We start from the raw sequence: 19,630 nt of genomic DNA on the forward strand, positions 1-19,630 counted from the left end.
CATTGGACTGGCTGATTCACCCGTGTCCGCGAAGTGCAAGTGAGAAAAGACCATCGATCACCCCAGGCACCGCTGTTCTCGTTTCGATAAACAATTCCAGACTATTAAGTGTGTTTTGAATCTCATGATAACTGACGTTGTAAAGAACAGATATGAGAAAATTCACTTCACAACTCACTAATCTTCACAGTTAATCGAGCGGCTCTGCAATACTTTAAGGAGAATGATATGAGTGCTCGACAGTTTAGGTGCGCTGCAGTGTGCTGTAGAATAGATTCACGCCATCTCTCTCTTTCGCATTCTTGCTTTCCCATTCATCAAGTTACGTGTTACGTAGTAAACAGGAGAAAATCTATTTAAACGTCTTGCTCTTCCTTGATCGCCTTCCCTCTACTTCCATAACAAAAGTGTAAATGTATGTTTCATGTTCGCTAGGCCAAAAGAGGGCGCAAATGTTACTTTGTGTCCCTTTTTTCGCACTAGCGAACGCAAATCTTCAAAGAAAGCGACTCGACCAACTTGTTACCCTCACTGTGAATATACGCTCGTATGGGCGACAGGAATGGTGGCAAAGTATGACGGGCTCGTTGTTCTCTTGAAACTATTCAACATTCGCAATAAGTCAATTGTGTCAGTGGTTGTCTCAGGTGTCTGCTGGAATACACTTCCTATGAAAGTGTCCCGTAGGGGTTGGTAACGCCTGTTCCCATAGCCGGATTCCCACGTCTTGAGAGCACGCAAAGTAATACAGCTGCCAATAGGCAGAGAGACCGCCCCAAAAAGCCATTGGTCCCAGGTTGTAATCACAGACAAGGACAAATTTTTCAACTTGAAGCTTACGTTTCTGAGTAACACCTACGGGTTTCTTTGTGGTTAAGTGCTACAAAGGGTAGGTTGTCATTTATCCCTTTCATAGCCGTTCCGCCACCTTGCGGGATTCCACAGAACCAGTTTGCAGTAATACAGCACTATCGTTACGTAAAAGTTGTGCAGAAATCAGGCTACCATATGGAAGCTGTTTCACTGACTATGTACGGTGTGTAGTAACGTAATTTATAGACTCGTTGAGAAAACTGGAAAGACAAGTACACTACGTAATTCTTACCTTCTATGCAGTCACGAAAGTGCACAAAAATATCGTGTGCGAGAGCTTAGCTGCTCAATATGCCTTACAGCAACCTCAAATACATCAGTGCACTCATTCGTAAACTTCAGAAAACCAGTGCATTTTACCTCGCATCTAAGAGATTGTTTAGATCTATTTATGCAAAACGTTTTCACAGAAATAACTTCTCAGCAATCAAAGGAAAGATTTTTTATTGACGCTTTGAAATTACCATTATCTTGACATCGTGTTTAACACTATACCTGATAGATATTAAATTATTTTTCATCGTGCTAGCGTGGTGCTTTCGTAGGATTTCATGCAATGTCTCACATTCAAAGTGCGTCTTTACAGTTACTCGCACAGCTGCTTGCTTAATCAAAGTGAAATTAGTGCGGACATTTCTAATCTCGAATTGCAGTGCCTCCAAGGTACACTTAATTTATAACAAGCAATACATATAATTCAATCACATATGATACAACATATTGCTTCCTGAGGCCGTATTTACGAATCAGCGCCCCAGCTAACGTATCGTAAGAGAACCGTGCAATGAAATTTACTATGATAATCACTCCACTCGGTTTTAATTTCGAGGAAATGGAAGAAAGAAATATTAGTACCTCTGCATCTAAGTACAAAACGGCAGGTATTTCCACCATAGGTCGGCAAACTCACTCATGAGTCGACTCACTCAGACTCATATCGAGACGTGAGTCTGAGTCTGAGTGAGTCCGGGTGAGTAAAGTTTTTGTGAGTCTGAGTCCGAGTGAGTTCGGTTGGGAAAAATTTTGGTGAGTCTGAGTCCGAGTGAGTCCGGTTGAGGAAAATTTAGGTGAGTCTGAGTCTGAGTGAGCCCTAAGGGCAAAATATATTGCATGAGTGAGCCTGAGTGAGCTCCACATTTTTTGCCGACCTATGTTCATATCTACTCATTTTCAGCATTACTGTCAGCCTTATGTCGGCTCACATTTATACTCCCGTGTAGTCCCGCATACGTCAACGCGTTACCGTTCATACGTCAGCTCAATATTTATTGATCAGAGGCGTGAGATGAGGAGGGAGAGGGGGAGGAGGTGCCTTGACCTCCTCCCGCAAACTTCTTCATGGGAAGTTACTGATAAAAATATCTCGTGTGAGTCATCTCTTTCAATAAAACGGTCCTTATTGAACTACAAAGTCAGATAACTCGTATTTGAAGGTACGAGATCAAAAGGTGCTAAGTAGCGCACCGATTATGCGAGATATTGGCGTTAAAGAGCATTGACATTATGGTAGAAAAAGGCTAATTATAGGTTAGCGGACTCATGAGTCGACTCACTCAGACTCACTCAGACTCAGATCGAGCCGTGAGTCTGAGTCTGAGTGAGTTCGAGTGAATTATATTTTGGTGAGTCTGAGTCCGAGTGAGTCCGGTTGAGAAAAATTATAGTGAGTATGAGTCCGAGTGAGTCCGGATGAGGAAAAGTTTGGTGAGTCTGAGTCCGAGTGAGCTCTAAGGGTAAAATAGGTTTCGTGAGTGAGTCTGAGTGAGCTCCACATTTTTTGCCGACCTATGATTTCCACTCACTCGAATGCTGTGGGTGTCCGACGGTGCACTTCTCCTGGGTGACCGCAGTGATGCCGTCGAATATGATCTGCACCATCCCTTTGGAGATGCCGTCGAGGCAGTTCTTGATGTAATCCTGCAGGCACTTGATGTCGTTTTCATCGGACCTGCGGCAGTTACGTAAATAGTCGCGTACTTACGCCTGACAAAACCTTCAGGCACGTGAGGAACTATAAGAAATGCACAATGCAGTTTTCATCATTTGCCCACGAGGAGAATTTTCCTTGCGCCCATTTCGCTAATCTATTTACTCTGCGATTCAAGTCAAGCCATCGTCGCAATGATATAGCATTTTTGTTAAGTTTGCTGGTTGCGCGATTCTCGCGTTGCGACTTCAGGGTGTCCTTGAACATCCTAGAGGAAGCGTTTCGGTCAACACGTTAGCACCACGACGAGAGATATTTTTCAAAGGACACGGTGGTGTCAGTATGCTGCACTGTGTTCAATGGTTAAAAGCTTGACATGCAAAACATATTCGCACTTTATTACGCGAGAAAGTGATGATATCAGTCGTATGATAAGATTATGGTAAAAAATTAAGGTATGATTACCACGACAGCGGCGATGCATGCCTCGTAAGTACGAACTCCGTGAAGGTGCAGAGAAAACGGCGCGTCAACTTCCATTTCGCAGATGCTTTTTAACCGCAGACAAAAATGGTCGTCACGAACGAGTTAAAAGGCTTGTCAAGATGTATTTTTGAGCTAGTTTGTTCATACTTGCAGTAATACTGCGCCAGCAAAAAACAAGGGACCAGACGAGGAGGAACGACACGTACACAGGGCGCACTAACAACTGAAGGTTCATTCTGTAGTTGAGCAGAATAAGTAACGGCTGTACATGAATAAACAAAAGATAGAAAAATAGAAGAAATATGACGGAGCATCACGTGGTCACTCCCACTGCGCGTGCGAAACGTGTCCTGTAAGAAATCTGACATCGTTCTCTGAGAGCCTAACAGATGGCATGCTGACACAGGATTCCCGAATGTTTTTTTTTTATCTCTAGGGCTTCAGCAACCTCCCTTGTTAATCTGTCACTTGAGTGGGGCATCAGGCTAGTGTTTTCCAAATCGAGGTGCGCCACCTGCATCAAAAGGCTTGTCATTCTTAGTGTGCCAACCCACTTTCCTTAACTGTCGGCCGGATTCGTTCGCTTGTGTTTAACAAAGATACGAGCCCCTCCAAAAATTCCCCTTGTGTCGTTCAATATAAGTGTACCGCTGCTTTTTAAAATCGCCTTTTAACGTCGCAGGAGACGAAAGCATTGCATCCAATGACAAAGCCTACATCCCGAGCTAGAACATACTAGTGGTGCCTATTACACGCTGCCGAAGCTACTTACGCAGATATATGCGACCAGGTCAATAAGACGATGTTCTTGACATCGTCTTATTGACGATGTCAAGAACATCTTGACTACAATCAGTAAGGTGTATTGGGCTGCTCAACTTTTTTATTGCGAACTTAAATTAGCACTGACTGTTGTGCAGATATCAAAATTGGCCACAGGGCTCACAAGCGCTACCTTCAACTGAATGATCGTGTGAAAGAAAAAGCGTCGAGCTGTGCTTCTCTTTCTAAAAATAACACGAATACAAAAGGCTGCGACGCAACGAAACGCATAGAAAAAATAAACATTCCTTCGTAGAGCGTAATAACGAAATAAAAGGCAACGAGGGCAATAAAAATGAGCGAAAAGAAAGCCTACTACGGAAAACTGAGATACATTTTGAAAATGATCTGTACAGCGCAAAATCGCATGCCCTCTTTTGTAATAAGAGGGAATGAAAAAGGAAAATTATATTCTTAGGTTTTACGAGCACGATATATATTGAGTTGCGTGTATTAGATTTGACTATTTGGGGTTTTATGTTACGCGTGAAACGGAAACACAAGAACGCTTTTGCATTTAATGCCCATCGAATGCACCCTCAATGGCCATAAATGACAAGTGCGTGCTGGTTCTTTGCAGCACAACATAATCGCTATCACATCGCGGCAAATAAAGCAAAGAATAAGACATGTGTTGGTACGTTTATGGGGTTCAGCGTACCAACGCGACATAAATTGTAAGAGGCGCCATTGTTGACGGCTCCGGATAGTTTTGACGGCGTGCAGTTCTGTAACGTGCGCTGACCTCGCACAGTAGACTTGCTCATTTTAGCATTTCGCCTTCATCGAAATGCGACTGCCGCGGTCGGCATAAAACGAATAACACATGACATTGGCGCTGCACGCGGCCGAAATCGAATTAGTGATTTAGTACTCTGTCAAGTTGTGAAGTGCATTAGTTAGTTTAGTTAGTTAGATTGTTAGTTAGTTAATTAGTTAGTTAATTAGTTAGTTACTTGAGAAATGTAAGAAGGAATAGGGTTGGGAAGGTGGCATGTGGCGGTTTGGGCGTGTTGGTAAGACATGACCAATAAATTCTAAGCGCACGAACAGACAAGGACAAAGAACACGTATGACACACAGGCGCTAACTCTCAACACTCTATTGAAGCCAGGGGGAACAGAATATATAAGGGCACGCGTGATCTTACATGACGCCGGCGCAGCAGGCATAAAATACGACATAATCAATGACTTCAAGGTAACACAATTCTTTGAAAGATAGAGCAATCGATGGCTTCGCCACACCTTTATCTCCTAAACTATCTTTTTTCCACCTCGATTATGTTCCTGGTGAGCTTACTTTGCTTCTTGTTACAATTGTGCACTTATTAAACATTGGTAAGCACTTCTTTTCCACACAGTGATTTACATTACGGTCGGCATTGGAAACACCAGGATCATCGCAACCATCACACTTTCTGCAGTGAACATGCAGGAACCCTCCGCACTTCTCCCTAACATTGGACAATGTTCCCTGAGGTGATCATTTGCACACCTCTCGCTTTGTCCTACATAGGTTTTGCCACATGAACTAGGCAAGCTGTACACGACAGATCCCGCACAATCTATGAACTTCTCTCTACGTTTCTTCTTGCAATCTGGATTGTGAGAGGAACTGGGGTTCGTCATTTTGCACAGTTTTTGAAATTTCTCATGAGCAGAAAAAACTGCTTTTACACTGTCCTTCTGCCCTATCTCTTTTAAACGATGTGACACGCCATGAATATACGGGATTATAGCAAGCTTCTGAGGGCCAATAACACCCCGCAAGGCATCAGCCTGTTTTGACGAACTTTTCTGCAGCAAAGCATCAGCGACACTCACTTGTACCTGAGTGGGATAACCGGAATCAGGTAGCCTGAGGGTTTGTTCGTGAAAATTGGCACCCATTAGACCAGGACATTATTTATGGAACGCATTAGAAAGGCGCAACTTGACGATGCTCCTCTTAACTAGTTTTGAATGGGCGGAGTCATAAGGGAGCAATGGTTTGTTAGCACGAGGCTCCCAAGCCCGGCAACAAGGAACATGAAGTCAAAAAGAAGGAAATTTACGGGCATTAAGTGAAGTCAGTTAGCGCAGGAGATAAGTAATCGGAAATATCTCAAAATCAGCGTTGAGATGAATATTCTTAAAATGCTTTGACTATGACGATGGCGTGCACAGAGGTATTATCGCCTCATTAAAACAAACAGAAAAAAATTGGGAATATAATTTTGAGTGACCCACTTGCAAGTCTCCGCCAGTTTTTCAGCTCCAATAGGTATGGAAGGCCCGCTCGCGAAGAAGAACAGGCTGGCACTGCATTTCTCGAGGGTGTCTCGGTCGCAGCCCAACTTGGCCGCCTCGCACTTGGACGACGACAGCAAGAGAGAGGACAGCAAGCCTGTGTGAAAACAACAGCAACAACGAAACGAAGGAGCGTTTTGATTATATTTTTTACCGAAAGAGAAAAAAAAGTTCCAAAGAAGGCGAACAACCTGCGTTATTATGCTCCATGCTTTCAAAGGAACAAAAAGCCGGCAGATCCCACGCATTGTGGGAATCGATGTAATGCGAAGCAGCCAGCAAAGAGCTGCATACATCGTCTTGTATGTCACTAAGGAAAATGCATGTCATATGGTTTTAATGTTAATTCCTATTATTTATGTTCGTCACACAGTAACGTCGCGCAATACCAATTTCGGGGTAGATCAAGCTAGCGAAACGGCCGCCAGCGCACCATGAGCGTGGCATGTAAATCATGCTGTACATGACATACGTGTCATGATTTTCATGTTAACTCGTGTTATTTATGTTCGCTACACAGTCACGTCGCAAGATACCAATTTTGGTGTATATAAAGCTAGCGAAACGGCAGCCAGCGCACCATGAGCGTGGCACGTAAGTTATGCTGTTCATGACTTGCGTGTCATGAATTTCATGTTAACTCGTGTGTTATTTATGTTCGTCACACAGTCACGTCATGCAATACCAATTTCAGGGTGGATCAAGCTAGCGAAACGGCCGCCAGCGCACCATGAGCGTGGCATGTAAATCATGCTGTACACGACATGCGTGTCATGATTTTCATGTTATGACTTGCAATTTATGTTCGTCATACAGTCATGTTACGCCATATCAATTTTGGTGTACATTCGATTAGCCAAGCGACCAGGAGAGCGCAAAGTCGTAGGCGGCTAGATAGATAGATAGATAGATCGATAGATTGATACGCTCAAAGTCGCAGATGTTCGCTAAGAAATGCTTCGCATTAAAAAAAAAAACAACGTCGTAATAGCACAAAAGCTTTGCTACTTGCGAGATGTCATGTGAATTCATGAGATTCTCCAGATTTAAACTTCCAGCGATAGCAGCAGTTTCTCGAAGTGGACAATGACACTCTATCAGAAGCGTCCTTGCGATGTCCCTCCGATATAAACACGAAGACACTATCACAATTCACTGTCAGTGTCGCCGGTGGCGCGGTAAACCTTGCATAAATTACCAAGCTCAATCACTGCGCCACATGCTCGACGGAGATGCGGAAAGAACTTCCTTGACAAGACCCGCTTTCCGACGAGAAATTGGCGTAATGCTCAATAAGGTGTGGTTTCTCGATTAGCTTCAGCTTACGAACAAAAAGAGCACCAACTGCTGGTATAAACACCGACTACCTATTCCACATCGGCTTCTTAGAGGTCAACATGAACTCTATCTATGGACGCTTGTGCTTGCTATCCATCATTTTAGAGTGTCAATGCTAGGCCACTCTATTCACAATAGGCCTGAAGAAATTTTTCGCTCCTATAACAATGTTGCGCTTCTTGTTACAATTTCCACTGCTGTACGAATTTACTTTTCAGTTTGCGCCGTCTTTACTCTTATGGAAAAAGGTGTCTTTTGACTCTTTTTTTAGGGGCGAAGCTCCTTAAGGCGGCACCCGTTCGTCCCTCGTAGTCGTAGTCGTAGTGCGTAACCAGTCTTACGCTTTGACCTCCAAGGTGGTGCCGGTGGGAGATTTTTCCTGTGCGTTGTTGAACAATAAAAAATTCGCAGCGTGCGCGTTAACTAAAAGCTGAATTCTTCTGTCTCTCATTCCCCATTAGCAGCCATTGGCATGTTCCAGTAGGAAACGTTAGTAGAAGTAGAAGTGTAAGTGTTAGCTAAAAGCCGACTTCTTCTGTCTCTCATTCCCATTAGCAGCCATTGTTTACCTCCAAGGTAGTGCCTGGTGAGATTTCTCCTGTGCGTGATTAAACAATAGAAATTTTGTTCAAAACGCCGTTGATTGATGAAATAAACCAACGAAAGACGCCAGATGTTTTGTAAGAGCAAAACGAAGGAACGCCAGATGTTTCTAAAGCAAAACGAAAAGACGCCAGCTGCTTAACGAAAGACGCCAGATGTTTTCTAAAGCAATGGTTTTCTAAACAATGAAATTTCACAGCGTACATGTAAAATTAAAGGGAGCTGCAAGTCGTCATAGCTCATCGAACCTTTAGTATCAACGCGCCCGATCTCACGTCGGTGATGATGTACTGGGCAGAATTCACGGCAGATTCACGGTTTACCGATGAACCTCCGCAGCTTCGCCCACTCATCATCATTCACTCCGTGGATATGCTGTGATTTTTTTGCTACACATGTGACTCTGCCACGTATATTTCTGTTTAGAGAGTCACGTTGACTCTCTTCAGTAGAGTCGTGGGACGCACGACTCTCCAAAAGAGAGTGCCTGTCTAAACAGAGTTGTACGTGGAAGAATCACATGTGCAGCAGTGGAGGTTCACCAGACACCTTTTTTTTCTCAGAGTGTAGTACAAAGCACATCTATAACGCTAGCCATATAAAAAAAGGTCTTCATTAGTAAAGATGTGTTTTTTTGTACATACAATGTGTACAGACTGCATTGGAAGCACAACTGTGTTGTATAGATGTCCCTCAGTGCAGCGTCAAGAAACCAAAGTTTTCGAGGCTAAAGAAATAATAAAATTCGGGAGGCAACAGAGTTCAGGCTTTCTCAATACTGATAAACAACCTTGGTTGCAGTTCATAAGCAAAAGCATCCGTACAAAGTGTTCGGGAAAGCATGTGAAAGCGTATAGTGCTGTGAAAGGCGGAATTATTATTAGCGAGAAATAGTAAATAACAGCGGCTTACCAATGATGGACGTGACTTACAAACAAAACGCTATATATTGCGGCCCATTAGGACATGACGCTGTTTAATTACTACCCTTAAGTTGTTCACAAAATACTCACCCAAAAAGAAAACAGCTCCCTGAAACTTCTGCATGCTTGCACTCCAAGTGTACGATCTGCTCTGGCGAATCCTGCGCGAACGACGCAAAAGCTAAGAGAGCAGGTGAGGTGTACCAGCTACGTGACTTTCTGCAGGGGCGAATGCGCACTTCAGTGTAAACACTGCGTCTGCCGCGAGGCAGTTCTTATAGGAGGGCCGCACGTCCACGTGTTCGGCGGTGAAGGTAAGAGTGATTCACGGTCGGACGGCTTTCTCTTTCATTACATCTCATTCTAATCGATGTTGTCTGATCGCTATCGACCAGTGCGTGCTCCTTCTCGCAACATCGGTGCAGCGCTGTTGACGCATGGCGCCGCCGTCACCTACTTAGACGTAGGAAGAAACTGCGCGGATCTCAAGGAGCTGGTTAGCATTGTTTGCTTCTGGCCTGATGAATTTGCTAATAGTACATCCGGCGTAAAAATGGGCGGTCATCTTACCGACAGTTCTTGGGTATCAACGTTTTATTTTGAACTCTCACCTCTGTGGAGTGATGGGCAACACACAACGCATAATTGTTGTTCAGAGTCGAATTCCAAGGCTTCTTCTTCGGAAACCTTATATTCTACGGGCCGGCCACTTTTCTCCCACAAAATGTCTGACACAAATAATTGCTTACGCTTATCTTTATGAACGTTTTTGACGTAAGGACGTTTTTCGGAAGATGGGGTGGAGCCTTCGGCCAAAACTCAACAAAAGATTTTATGCTATAGTTTGTGTTACCAGCATATGAAACTCATAGAGTAATATCTTCGTTGTACTCTAAAAGGCTCTTTATATTGCTTAGGTCGTCTAGACCAGCTATTACAGATAGTGTGGGTTCACGAACACTTTCATAGTTCGTAAATACAGCTTCGTAATTGTTGACCTTGTGCCCTAAATACGCCTGCAGCACAACGATTAACTCCTAATGTTCTCTTACACTAATGTTTTCTTACAAACAAAACTGCAGTAAGAGCTTTCCTTTAGGCCGAGATGAAGCACACACCAAAAAGGCATTGTTGTTCTAAACGAATGAATAACGGACAACTAGAAGCGCTGCAGAATTTTACGCAGCCTTGGCCTCTTGCACCGTGTCTGTGCACGTGCCCGTTCGCCATGACGCGGCCAGGCGAGCGTTGAAATGTGTGCAACACGTGAAACTTCAAGTCCTGGTACTCCTTCAAAGTTACACGTTGTTCTAAAACACGTACTGTCTTGAATGTCAGCTCTACGTAGCTAGCGTTCGTTGTGTTGTCTGCACAACAGTGCACGGTTTTGTTGAGACAGCCGAGACTAAGCGGAATGACACCGCCAAGGCCAGTGCCGAACGAACCGGCAATAAACGGGCGTCTCGCGTCGTCGGAAAGGCTGTTGCTCCGATAACGGGGTCGCCTCAACCTTGTCCGGGCTGGACGTGCACTCGCGCACGGGACGAAACAAAAAAACTAGAGCATGGAGAAGGGCACCGCTGCCCTTGGCGCACCACCATATTTGTCGCGGTTGTGTGCAGGAAAACTGTCGGTACTAGCCGTAGAACTTTGCGTGTTCCGAAACAAATACAACAAATAAAGGCACGGGGAGTGAACGAGGACGGCTCTAAGTAACTGTGCTGAGGCTCTAACTTTCCTGCAAGCATACACGCTGTGACAACCACGAGGAAGCAATTGAACGAACCAACTCACTGCTGTACCGACCTGTGAGCTTCATACCAGACAGTAAGGACCGCGTCTCTCACTACTCGCAGCGCTTGTTTCGTGACTTCAGAAATTGCTTACATGGCACGCGTTCACGTGGCTTAGCGAGATGTTGGTAGGCAGGTCATACAGTAGAGTTCATATTTTTTCTACGTTACTTTGAGTTTAGCTTCGAAACATGTCATCGCATGCAACTGGAAAGCTGTGTCACGCGCATCATGTTAGGAAAAGATTAGAAACATCAAGGAGTAAGTTTTAGCGCGCCGGGCAGCCTTTTGGAAAAGTGACCAAGTGAAAGCGATGAAGTGCAACTTGGCCCTCTATATTGAAACATCGGTAAGAAATTATCGGTATCGACATCGCTTGGAAACCAAGAAGCGTTCTCTGCTGGTATTCTTTACGTGGACCGAATATGTTTATCTTTCCTACTTATTCAGCTTCAACAGTAAGCGTAGATGTGAGGGCAGGATGAAATAATTCAGCACAATGTAAGTCAGAAGCTCTGAGGAAGACGGAGGCTCGAAGCGATGAAAAATCATCGAGCAGGCAATGTCGATGAAACTCCAGCGGCATTACCTGTTCAACGATTTTTCGTCGCTTCGACACTATGTGTGCGCCATTTGTTCGACGCTATGTGCCCTTAGCGGCGCCTTTAACTGTTTTAAGAAGAAGCTTTGTTGATTTGATTTGATTTGTTTTGCCTTAGAGTTGCTTGTTCGTTTCCCGAGAACTAATTGCCTAAACTTGCCAGGGAGACGGTTCAATAAAGACAGAGGCATTTTTCACAAATTAATGCAATCATATCTTCAGCATCGCATGCAACAAGTAGTTATGCGTGTAATTTGAGGCCACTTATCCTAGGAGTACCACAGGGAGGTATATCGGGGCCCGCGCTTTTTGCATTTAATAATAATAATAATAATAATAATAATAATAATAATAATAATAATAATAATAATAAAAATAATAATAATAATAATAATAATAATAATAATAACAATAATAATTGGGGTTTACGTCCCGAAACCACGATATGATTATGAGAGAGGCCGCAGTTGGCGGGGGCCCATTTTGTCCACCTGGGGTTCTTTAACTTACACCTCAATCTAAGTAAGTACATGGTGGTTCTTTGCATTTCACCGCAGTGGAAATGCGGCCGGGAATCGAACCCGCACCCGAGCTTAGCAGCGCGACACCCCACGGGCTAAGGTGCCACGGCTGATTTTGTACTTGTATTAATTACTTAGTGAGTGTCGGTGATGACGTAAAATTTTGCTGTATATGCCAACGACACTACAATTCCTGTAACCGCTAACGTTGCTGAAGATGTCATGATTAAAGCCAACGAGGTGCTGTCAAAATTATCATCTCGGAGCACCGCGAACCCTTCTACAACTAAAACAAAAACAAAAAGAACAACAACAAAAGGGGTACTTTTTTAGGCCAAGAAACCGAAATATTCACACCCTTACTCATTTGCAGCTGAATAACTCCATTTTGCCGGTCGTTCCTTCAATTGAAGTGTCTTGGCGTTGTAATCGAGCAACATTTGTCGTGGAAGGCTCATGTGGAAATGACGATGAGTCAGCTCTCTCGGCTGACTGGAATACTATGCAACTTGTGTTACTTCCTTCCCAAAAAGTGTTAAATTTCTGCTGTAGAAATTACTGTTCTTGCCATGTATTAACTATTGTAATCTTGCCTGGGGCACCACAGCGCTTTTTGATAGCAGTAAATTGCATAGAGTACAGAAAAGGCCTTACGTCGTATCCAAAAGGCTCCTTTCTGAACCTATATACTCCTTCATTTAAAAAAAGTTCAGCTTGCTACCCGCGCTTAACATTTACGAAAACACGTTGGTACCAAGTTATCCCACTGGCATTAAAAAGAGCAACGACGCCCTAAAACGTATCTCTAACTTGACACCGAAACCAAAGTGATCAACACAAGGAGCTCTGAAATATGGGAAATAACGAGGTCAAGAACAAATGATGCGTGTGAAATGCTACGCTGTCGACTGCTCTACCATTTAAACAAGGCCAACATAACATTTTGAATTTTTTTTGTTTACTGTTATTACCATTTGTTTCGTTTCAATGGTGTATATAACCGTTTGTTCTTTGATGTAGTGTATTTATTGTATAATTATTTATTGTTTTCCTCTGGTTTGCTTTATACTGTTCTCTTGAAGTCCCTCTGTATATGCAGCTGCATAAAATATTCAATGTATTGTGATCCAAAAATCTATGGACTGTATTTTTTGTGGCTATTCTTTAGTTTTCTCTAACGTACTGATGACTAGCTCTATCTCTAAAAACCACTCATTATATACGCCAGTACTTTCATTTTTGTAATAGTTCCTGATTGGTATCCTCACAATAGTTTCAGTGTTATAAGTATGGATTCGTATTTTCTGTTTTGTTTATTAGACTGCCTTTATGGTTTGTTCTTTTTGTAGGTGTATCTAAAACATGGCCATGAACCGCGTCAAGCCTTACTGGTTTTTTGTCCTTCAACGTGACTCGTATGTTGAAATAAATTTGATTTGATTTGATTTCTTAAAGTCATTTATTGAAACGCAGAGAATTAAGTCGGCGTTCAGAAATCGCTGACATGCTACTCTACGCGGGTAATCGAAGTGAGCAGCGAAATACAGGAAGAGAGAGGCGTGAACAAACAATATAAATGTTAAAAGAGGAAAAAAAATGATCCTCGGGCAGTGAGTTTTCGAACTCTTAGGCGATGGATGACGTTTCACGGTACAGTTTAAGATCGAAGTGCTAACTTCACAGTCGTGTAAAGGCTTTTCAAGATGCATTTCGCTATACTGCCCGGAGTCACGTCTTGTTGGCTGCGTTCACTGTAGAACCGTGCCACACACAAAAAGGTCTGATTATTGACGACACTGGATGAAAATCTGTAAATAGATGTTTTTCTTTAACTGTTTCTATTTAAAGCGCCACGGCTAGCGCACCGTCTATCTTGCACTGGATCAATGCATTGAAATAAAGGTTAATTGCGGAGGCATGAATCGTTTCATGGAGGGCGTCAACTGCCCTTGCGAGAGGTCGCGTTCAGTGGAAGCGGTTTGCAGTCAAGACGCGCCAGAGATAAAGCCAGTGGCAAGAAGTACTTGGCATATCTTTACCCTGAATGGTTAATACGTTTTACGGGGGCAGTGGTGCGAGTGTTTGTGACTGCTGATCAAGGTTGTTTTGACAAGGTGGTTGTCAGGGTCAATTCCAGTGTATCAGTTCTCTACATTTTTATTTGTTTAAGATTAGTCTATAAATGGTCCATAAGCAAAAGCGAGTCATTTTTTATTACTTATACTTGTCTAATCCCAGCGTATTAACTGTCTATAAAAAAGTTAATTAGTTGTTTGTGTTGTTTTTAATACCTAATCTGTAGACTGTCTGAGACAGAAGTTAGTGTTTATTTCATCTTTTTGTCAGTTATGAGGTCTTTCATTGAAATTTTACCAGACATATTGGTAACTTACGCTGTGGGTACTGGGCTTGCTGCGTCCCGTCCGTATTTAAAGCAAGGGCGACGAACTCACAACAAACAACAATAGTTTATTTATGCCACGGTGCATACGGCGGGGTCGGTCCAGGGACATGAGACAGCGAGGCAGCAACCATGATCTCCGGCAGCAGCGATCGGCCAGCGCGGGTGGCAACATCCGTCCCTCCTGGCAGCCAAGGCACCTCTCCCCTGGGCAGTGCGCAGGCTGCCCCTTTTGAACCGCGCAGGTGGGCCACGCGCACCGCCTCTGCGTAGCACGTGGCGCTATCTCGCGATAGCCGGTGGGCGTGGTTCCCACAACGCAGATCTGCTACCTTTTCGTTCAACTTCCACTAAGCCCCTTTACTCAATGTCCCATCGGGCCCTGTACGCTGTATGTTAAACAAACTAAGCGGGCTCAATAATTAACTGAACCACCATAAGACAGGTTGCGCGGGGAAGTGAGGTTTCAAGCTTTGTGAAAAGTCTCTATGGTGGGCGTGTTGTTCTCGAGCAATGTTATGTGCCACTGAACTCTTATTTAAACGTTCGAGAACATGATTTGTGTGTGTATATACGCGCGGGCATAGGCTTGCACACGGGGGAAAGTGGGGGGAGGCCATCGCTCTAATCGCCAAAGGGAGGAGTGCAATGTCTACCACAAATTATTACTCAGTCGCACCTGTTCTGTCATTGTTTCAAGAGGAGGGTTATGGCCGCGCAGGTTTTTGACGATAATTGCGATCGAAGGCCCCTGATGCTGCATTCTAAGAACTGTTTACTTCCCATTTTTACTCCTGGAAAGCCAGGGACCAAAGGTAGGCCGCTGTGTGAAGCACGTCATCGCATCGTTCTTATTTTTTCGTCCATTGTCGAGTGTGTTGTCTTTTGAAGCCTGTGTACGCCTATGTGCGCGGGTTCCTTACTTCTGACTCTCCTGGGAGCGACGATGCTATAGACCTTTTTTTTCGTGGGCGCGGCCATATTGCGTAGCGGGCGACGCCGTCTCTGGTCTGGCAACCCACTGGCATGTGGTGTAATAACCCAGGAATATCCAGTTCCGCGAAGGTTTTTAAGGTTCCCTAGTGACAACGGGTGAACAAATTTGGGCCCATTATTAGAGCAGGTGTTCACTTTGCATGAGGACGTCAGTAAATACAGTTATTTGCAAGCCTGACTGGATTGACATAAGAGCAGTGTCGCTAGACTAATTCGTCATGGCGACAGTCTACCTGTTGCCGGCAAAATACGTTTAATGAAAGGCTTGAATGCGTGTTGGCTCGGCGACGCAGTTTGTTCATCTTTTACTTTTGCCATGTAGTTCAAATAATGTGAAGCAGGTATAGGCTCCTTCCTGTTCATGGAAATGCATGTAGCCAGTTTGAAACTTTGCGGGTCTTTACTTCTAATACTGTCGCTGAAATACATGTAATGGACTCACTGATGCTTTGAGAAATCGTTTAATAGGGAATGTCGCTGGAGCCAACGTTTCGACAAGCGGTCTTGTCTTCGTCAAGGCAATGCTGCTGCCCTGATGAAGACAACTGTCATATTGCCGAAACATTGTCTCCAGCAGCATTCTGTGTTCAACAATTTCTCATCCCATGACGCCTCCATGTTCCCCTGAACTTCTGCCTTGTTTGGTACCCAAGTTCTGTAAAAAAAATATGTGCGCCGTCATAAGACACGTGATTGAGCCAAGCACGACGGGGCCTGTTCGTGATTGTTAATAATTTGCGCATTGTTTTGAATATTCCGGGTTTCATTGTTTGCTCGTTATGTGCGCGTGTCAGTTCTGCATTAAAGCTGCCTTAGCAGATTGACACTTTCACAATACGTGTATGTCTCTGTTTTTTAGTAGAAAACAGGTGGTTAAAAAAATAAGATTTAAATTTTACTTTTGGTAAGCGAGCTTTGTCTTATTGAGAAATCGGCGAGCTTTAGTTTCTCCACATCACAACACACGAACAAAATAAAAGGTGGGTAACTAAATTTAACGAATGGCCGCGTCGCCTGAGTGGCCAGCCGATCTGCAAGATAGCATGATGATGAGTGATTCTTTATTTCTTTAAATGGAAAGGAGGAAGACGGTAGGAAAGAGGGGGAGAAGTGAACGATAACAGTCTCTCAATGAGGACACCTTAACCGAAACACTCGCGGCGTATGGGAATGAAAGAGTGAGTGAGGGGTAAAGAAGAAAATAGGATAAAGGGGAAAAAGAAACAGGAAGAAAAAAAAGAAAAAGAAAAAAAGTTAGAAAGGCTGTAGCTCGAGAAGAGGCAGGAGGAGAGGCGCTAGTTCACCGCATCGAGCGGCTAGAAAACACGCTCGATCAGGTTCGCGTCCTCAAGGAAGTGGACTAGGGCGTTGGGATGCAGGAAGTCCTGCAGGGACGCACAGGGCAGTCCGACGAGGCGGTACACCGAGACGAGCCGCTTTTGTGCGTAGTCAAGTGCAGGGCACTAACAGAACAGATGGTTCACTGTTTCCACCGCACCGCAATCGACGCTGTTCGGTGCAGCCGCCGCGGAGACGATATTTGCGCTCCGCGGGCCACACAGAACCGGTCCTCAGAGCGAGGGGGAGCGCGCGATCGCGGCGGGAGAAACCAGTTGAAGGGAGAGGAGGAGGGGGCGTCCAGCGGCGATCCGCGCGTCAGGATGCTCGCGCGCTAACTCTCGACGAAAGTTGATGCGAGCAGAGTCAAACGACGTGGCGGAATCCGTCAGCGGGGTCGCGGCGGAATGTGCTTGCTTGGCGAGCTCGTCCGCCGCCTCGTTGCCTGCGATGCCAACGTGGGATGGCAGCCATTGCAAGACAACGTCGCAACCACTCTCCCGTAGTGCCAGGAGACTCTGGGCAACGAGCTGTGCAAGTGGTGCTCCGGAGTCCTCCCTCGCGAGCTGGCGCAGGGCTGGTTTAGAGTCGCAGAATATAACTGCGCTCGTGACAGCCGCCGAGTCGCGAAGGAGATCGGCAGCCAGCTGCAGATCCACCAGTTCGGCTGTGGTGGAAGAGGCACAGTAGCTCAGGCGTCGCTGGAGTTCAGTGCCGAGCTCGGGGGCGACGCAGGCTCCAGCAGCGGAGCGGTCCTGTAGGACAGAGCCGTCGGAGAAGACGTGGATCCTGCCGGCGAGGTCCTTGTGCATCCGTGCTGAGGCTTCCTGCGCGATGGCACAGCGAGGGGTGTTGCGCTTGCAGCGGACACCAGGGAGCTCGAGGGAAACTGGCAGGGGCTCGCGATAATGAGGGGCGGGCCAGCGTGCAGGGGGCGTCGGTTCGTCGACCACCACACTGTGGTAGATGTCGAGGATTCGGCCGACGCACGAATTGGGCACTGCACGCCGTCTAGTGAGTAGGGGGCCGGCGTCCCGGGCTCGGTTATGGCGCTCCACGTGGCAGAGGGCGCGCATGTCGGATGTTAATGACACAGGCCACACGCGAGCTTCCGCAAGTGTTTCTGCCACACGAGAGCTGCGGGGAAGACCGTGGCACATGCGGATCACACGAAGGTAATCCCGCTCTAACGCGCGCCGATGCACTCCCGCACGCTGGGCAGTGGAAGGGCGTAATGTACTGTCGAAAGTGCGATTGCCTCGTAGATGTTTCAAGCATTAGTGGGGGGCAGCCGTCACCACGGGCGAGGAGTCGGCGCACACAGGTCTCGACACGACGGGCGGCCTGGTGAATGCGCTTGACAGCGGGCAGCCACCGTAGCCGGTTGTCGATTGTGAGCAGGAGGTAGCGCACGCAGCTTTGCCAGCCGATCGGCGCACCGTGGAGCTGTAGACACGAGAGATGGCGGCGCGGAGCAGCCCTGAGGTGAACCACGAGCGCCTCAGTCTTCTTTGGAGAGAGCGCCAGGCCGATGCCCTCCAAAAAGGCAGCGACGCGCTCGAGCGCTGTCTGGATGCGTTCTCGCACAGCACTGCACTTGCGAGTGGGGCCGCGCACGTTCAGCGCGACGTCGTCGGCATAGATCACCACGCGCACAGGGAGGTCAGCCGTTTCTGGGAGGCACTTCACGACTGGCGCGAGCACCAGCTTGAACAGAAACGGGCTTAGAACACTGCCCTGTGGTACACCAGAGTGGACGGAGCGCGGTGAGCTTGTCGCTCTCCCCACGCGCACACAAAACGTCCGGTCAGTGAGGAAGGCTTGCAGATAGTTCAAGAGCCTGCCCTCAACACCGAGTGCGCGCACAGCACTGATGGTGGACGCGTGGGGGAGCGAGTCGAAAGCCGACTGAACGTCAAGTAGGAGCAGGATTGCCATCTCCCCATCGTGCAGGGCCCGCTCAAGGGTGCTGACGACGGCAGCGAGGCAGTCAGCTGCTGCGCGACCAGGTCGAACGCCACACTGTTCGGGTGCAAAGACGCCGCGAGCCGCCGCGAGCAATTGAAGCCGGTGAAGGGCCATTCCCTCCATCGTTTTCCTAGCCACGGATGTGAGGGAGATGGGCCGATACGATCTGAATTCACGGGACGGCTTGCCTCGCTTAATACTGGCACAACTAGGCACAACCACAGCAGAGCGCCACTGATCCGGAAGGCCTCCACCAGTGAAAACTCAGTTGTATGCCTCTAACAAGAGAGGGAGCTGGTATGAGTCCAAGTTCCTCAGGAGCTGGTGTGTAATGCGATCCGCACCAGGAGCGCTGCGTGTTCGCTTCCTTTGAATTACGCACTGCAGCTCGGGCAGGGTGAAATCGCTCTCGCAAAGACAGCGGATGGCAGCCGCAAGAGCAGGTTCGGGTGGCGGGAGGGGTGGGGCCGTGTGGTTCAGGGTGTGAGCAGGGGTCTGGGCAGCAGCAGGAGGGAGCTCGAAGGATGAGGCAATGAGCTCTGCGAGCTCCAACTCCGTGATTTCACGCGCCACCGCGATGGCGAGAACGGGGAAGCTAGACACCTTCGGATTGAGCGTAACTCTCATGATTGCCAGCCTCGGCGGCGCCTGCGCGGGTCGCGGAGGGAGGAGCACACGCTCGTCCAGCTGCGGTCGCGCAGTTGTTGCGCGTGGCGTCGGCACACAGCGTCCAATCGGTTGTACTCTGT

General features: G+C 46.5%; 1 protein-coding gene across 1 annotated transcript; it reads right to left on the reverse strand.

Moving 5' to 3' along the window:
* Positions 1 to 16,891: 16,891 nt before the first annotated feature.
* Positions 16,892 to 18,995, reverse strand: LOC119376648 (uncharacterized). The gene is made up of 3 exons (XM_037646405.1): positions 18,172 to 18,995; positions 17,327 to 18,050; positions 16,892 to 17,038 (listed from the first exon to the last, which is right to left on the reverse strand). The coding sequence occupies exons 1-3, from the start codon at positions 18,993 to 18,995 to the stop codon at positions 16,892 to 16,894; spliced, it is 1,695 nt and encodes a 564-aa protein (XP_037502333.1).
* Between the last annotated feature and the right edge of the window lie 635 nt (positions 18,996 to 19,630).

The sequence above is a fragment of the Rhipicephalus sanguineus genome, unplaced genomic scaffold, assembly GCF_013339695.2.
Source record: "Rhipicephalus sanguineus isolate Rsan-2018 unplaced genomic scaffold, BIME_Rsan_1.4 Seq175, whole genome shotgun sequence".
Classification (NCBI taxonomy): Eukaryota; Metazoa; Arthropoda; class Arachnida; order Ixodida; family Ixodidae; genus Rhipicephalus; species Rhipicephalus sanguineus.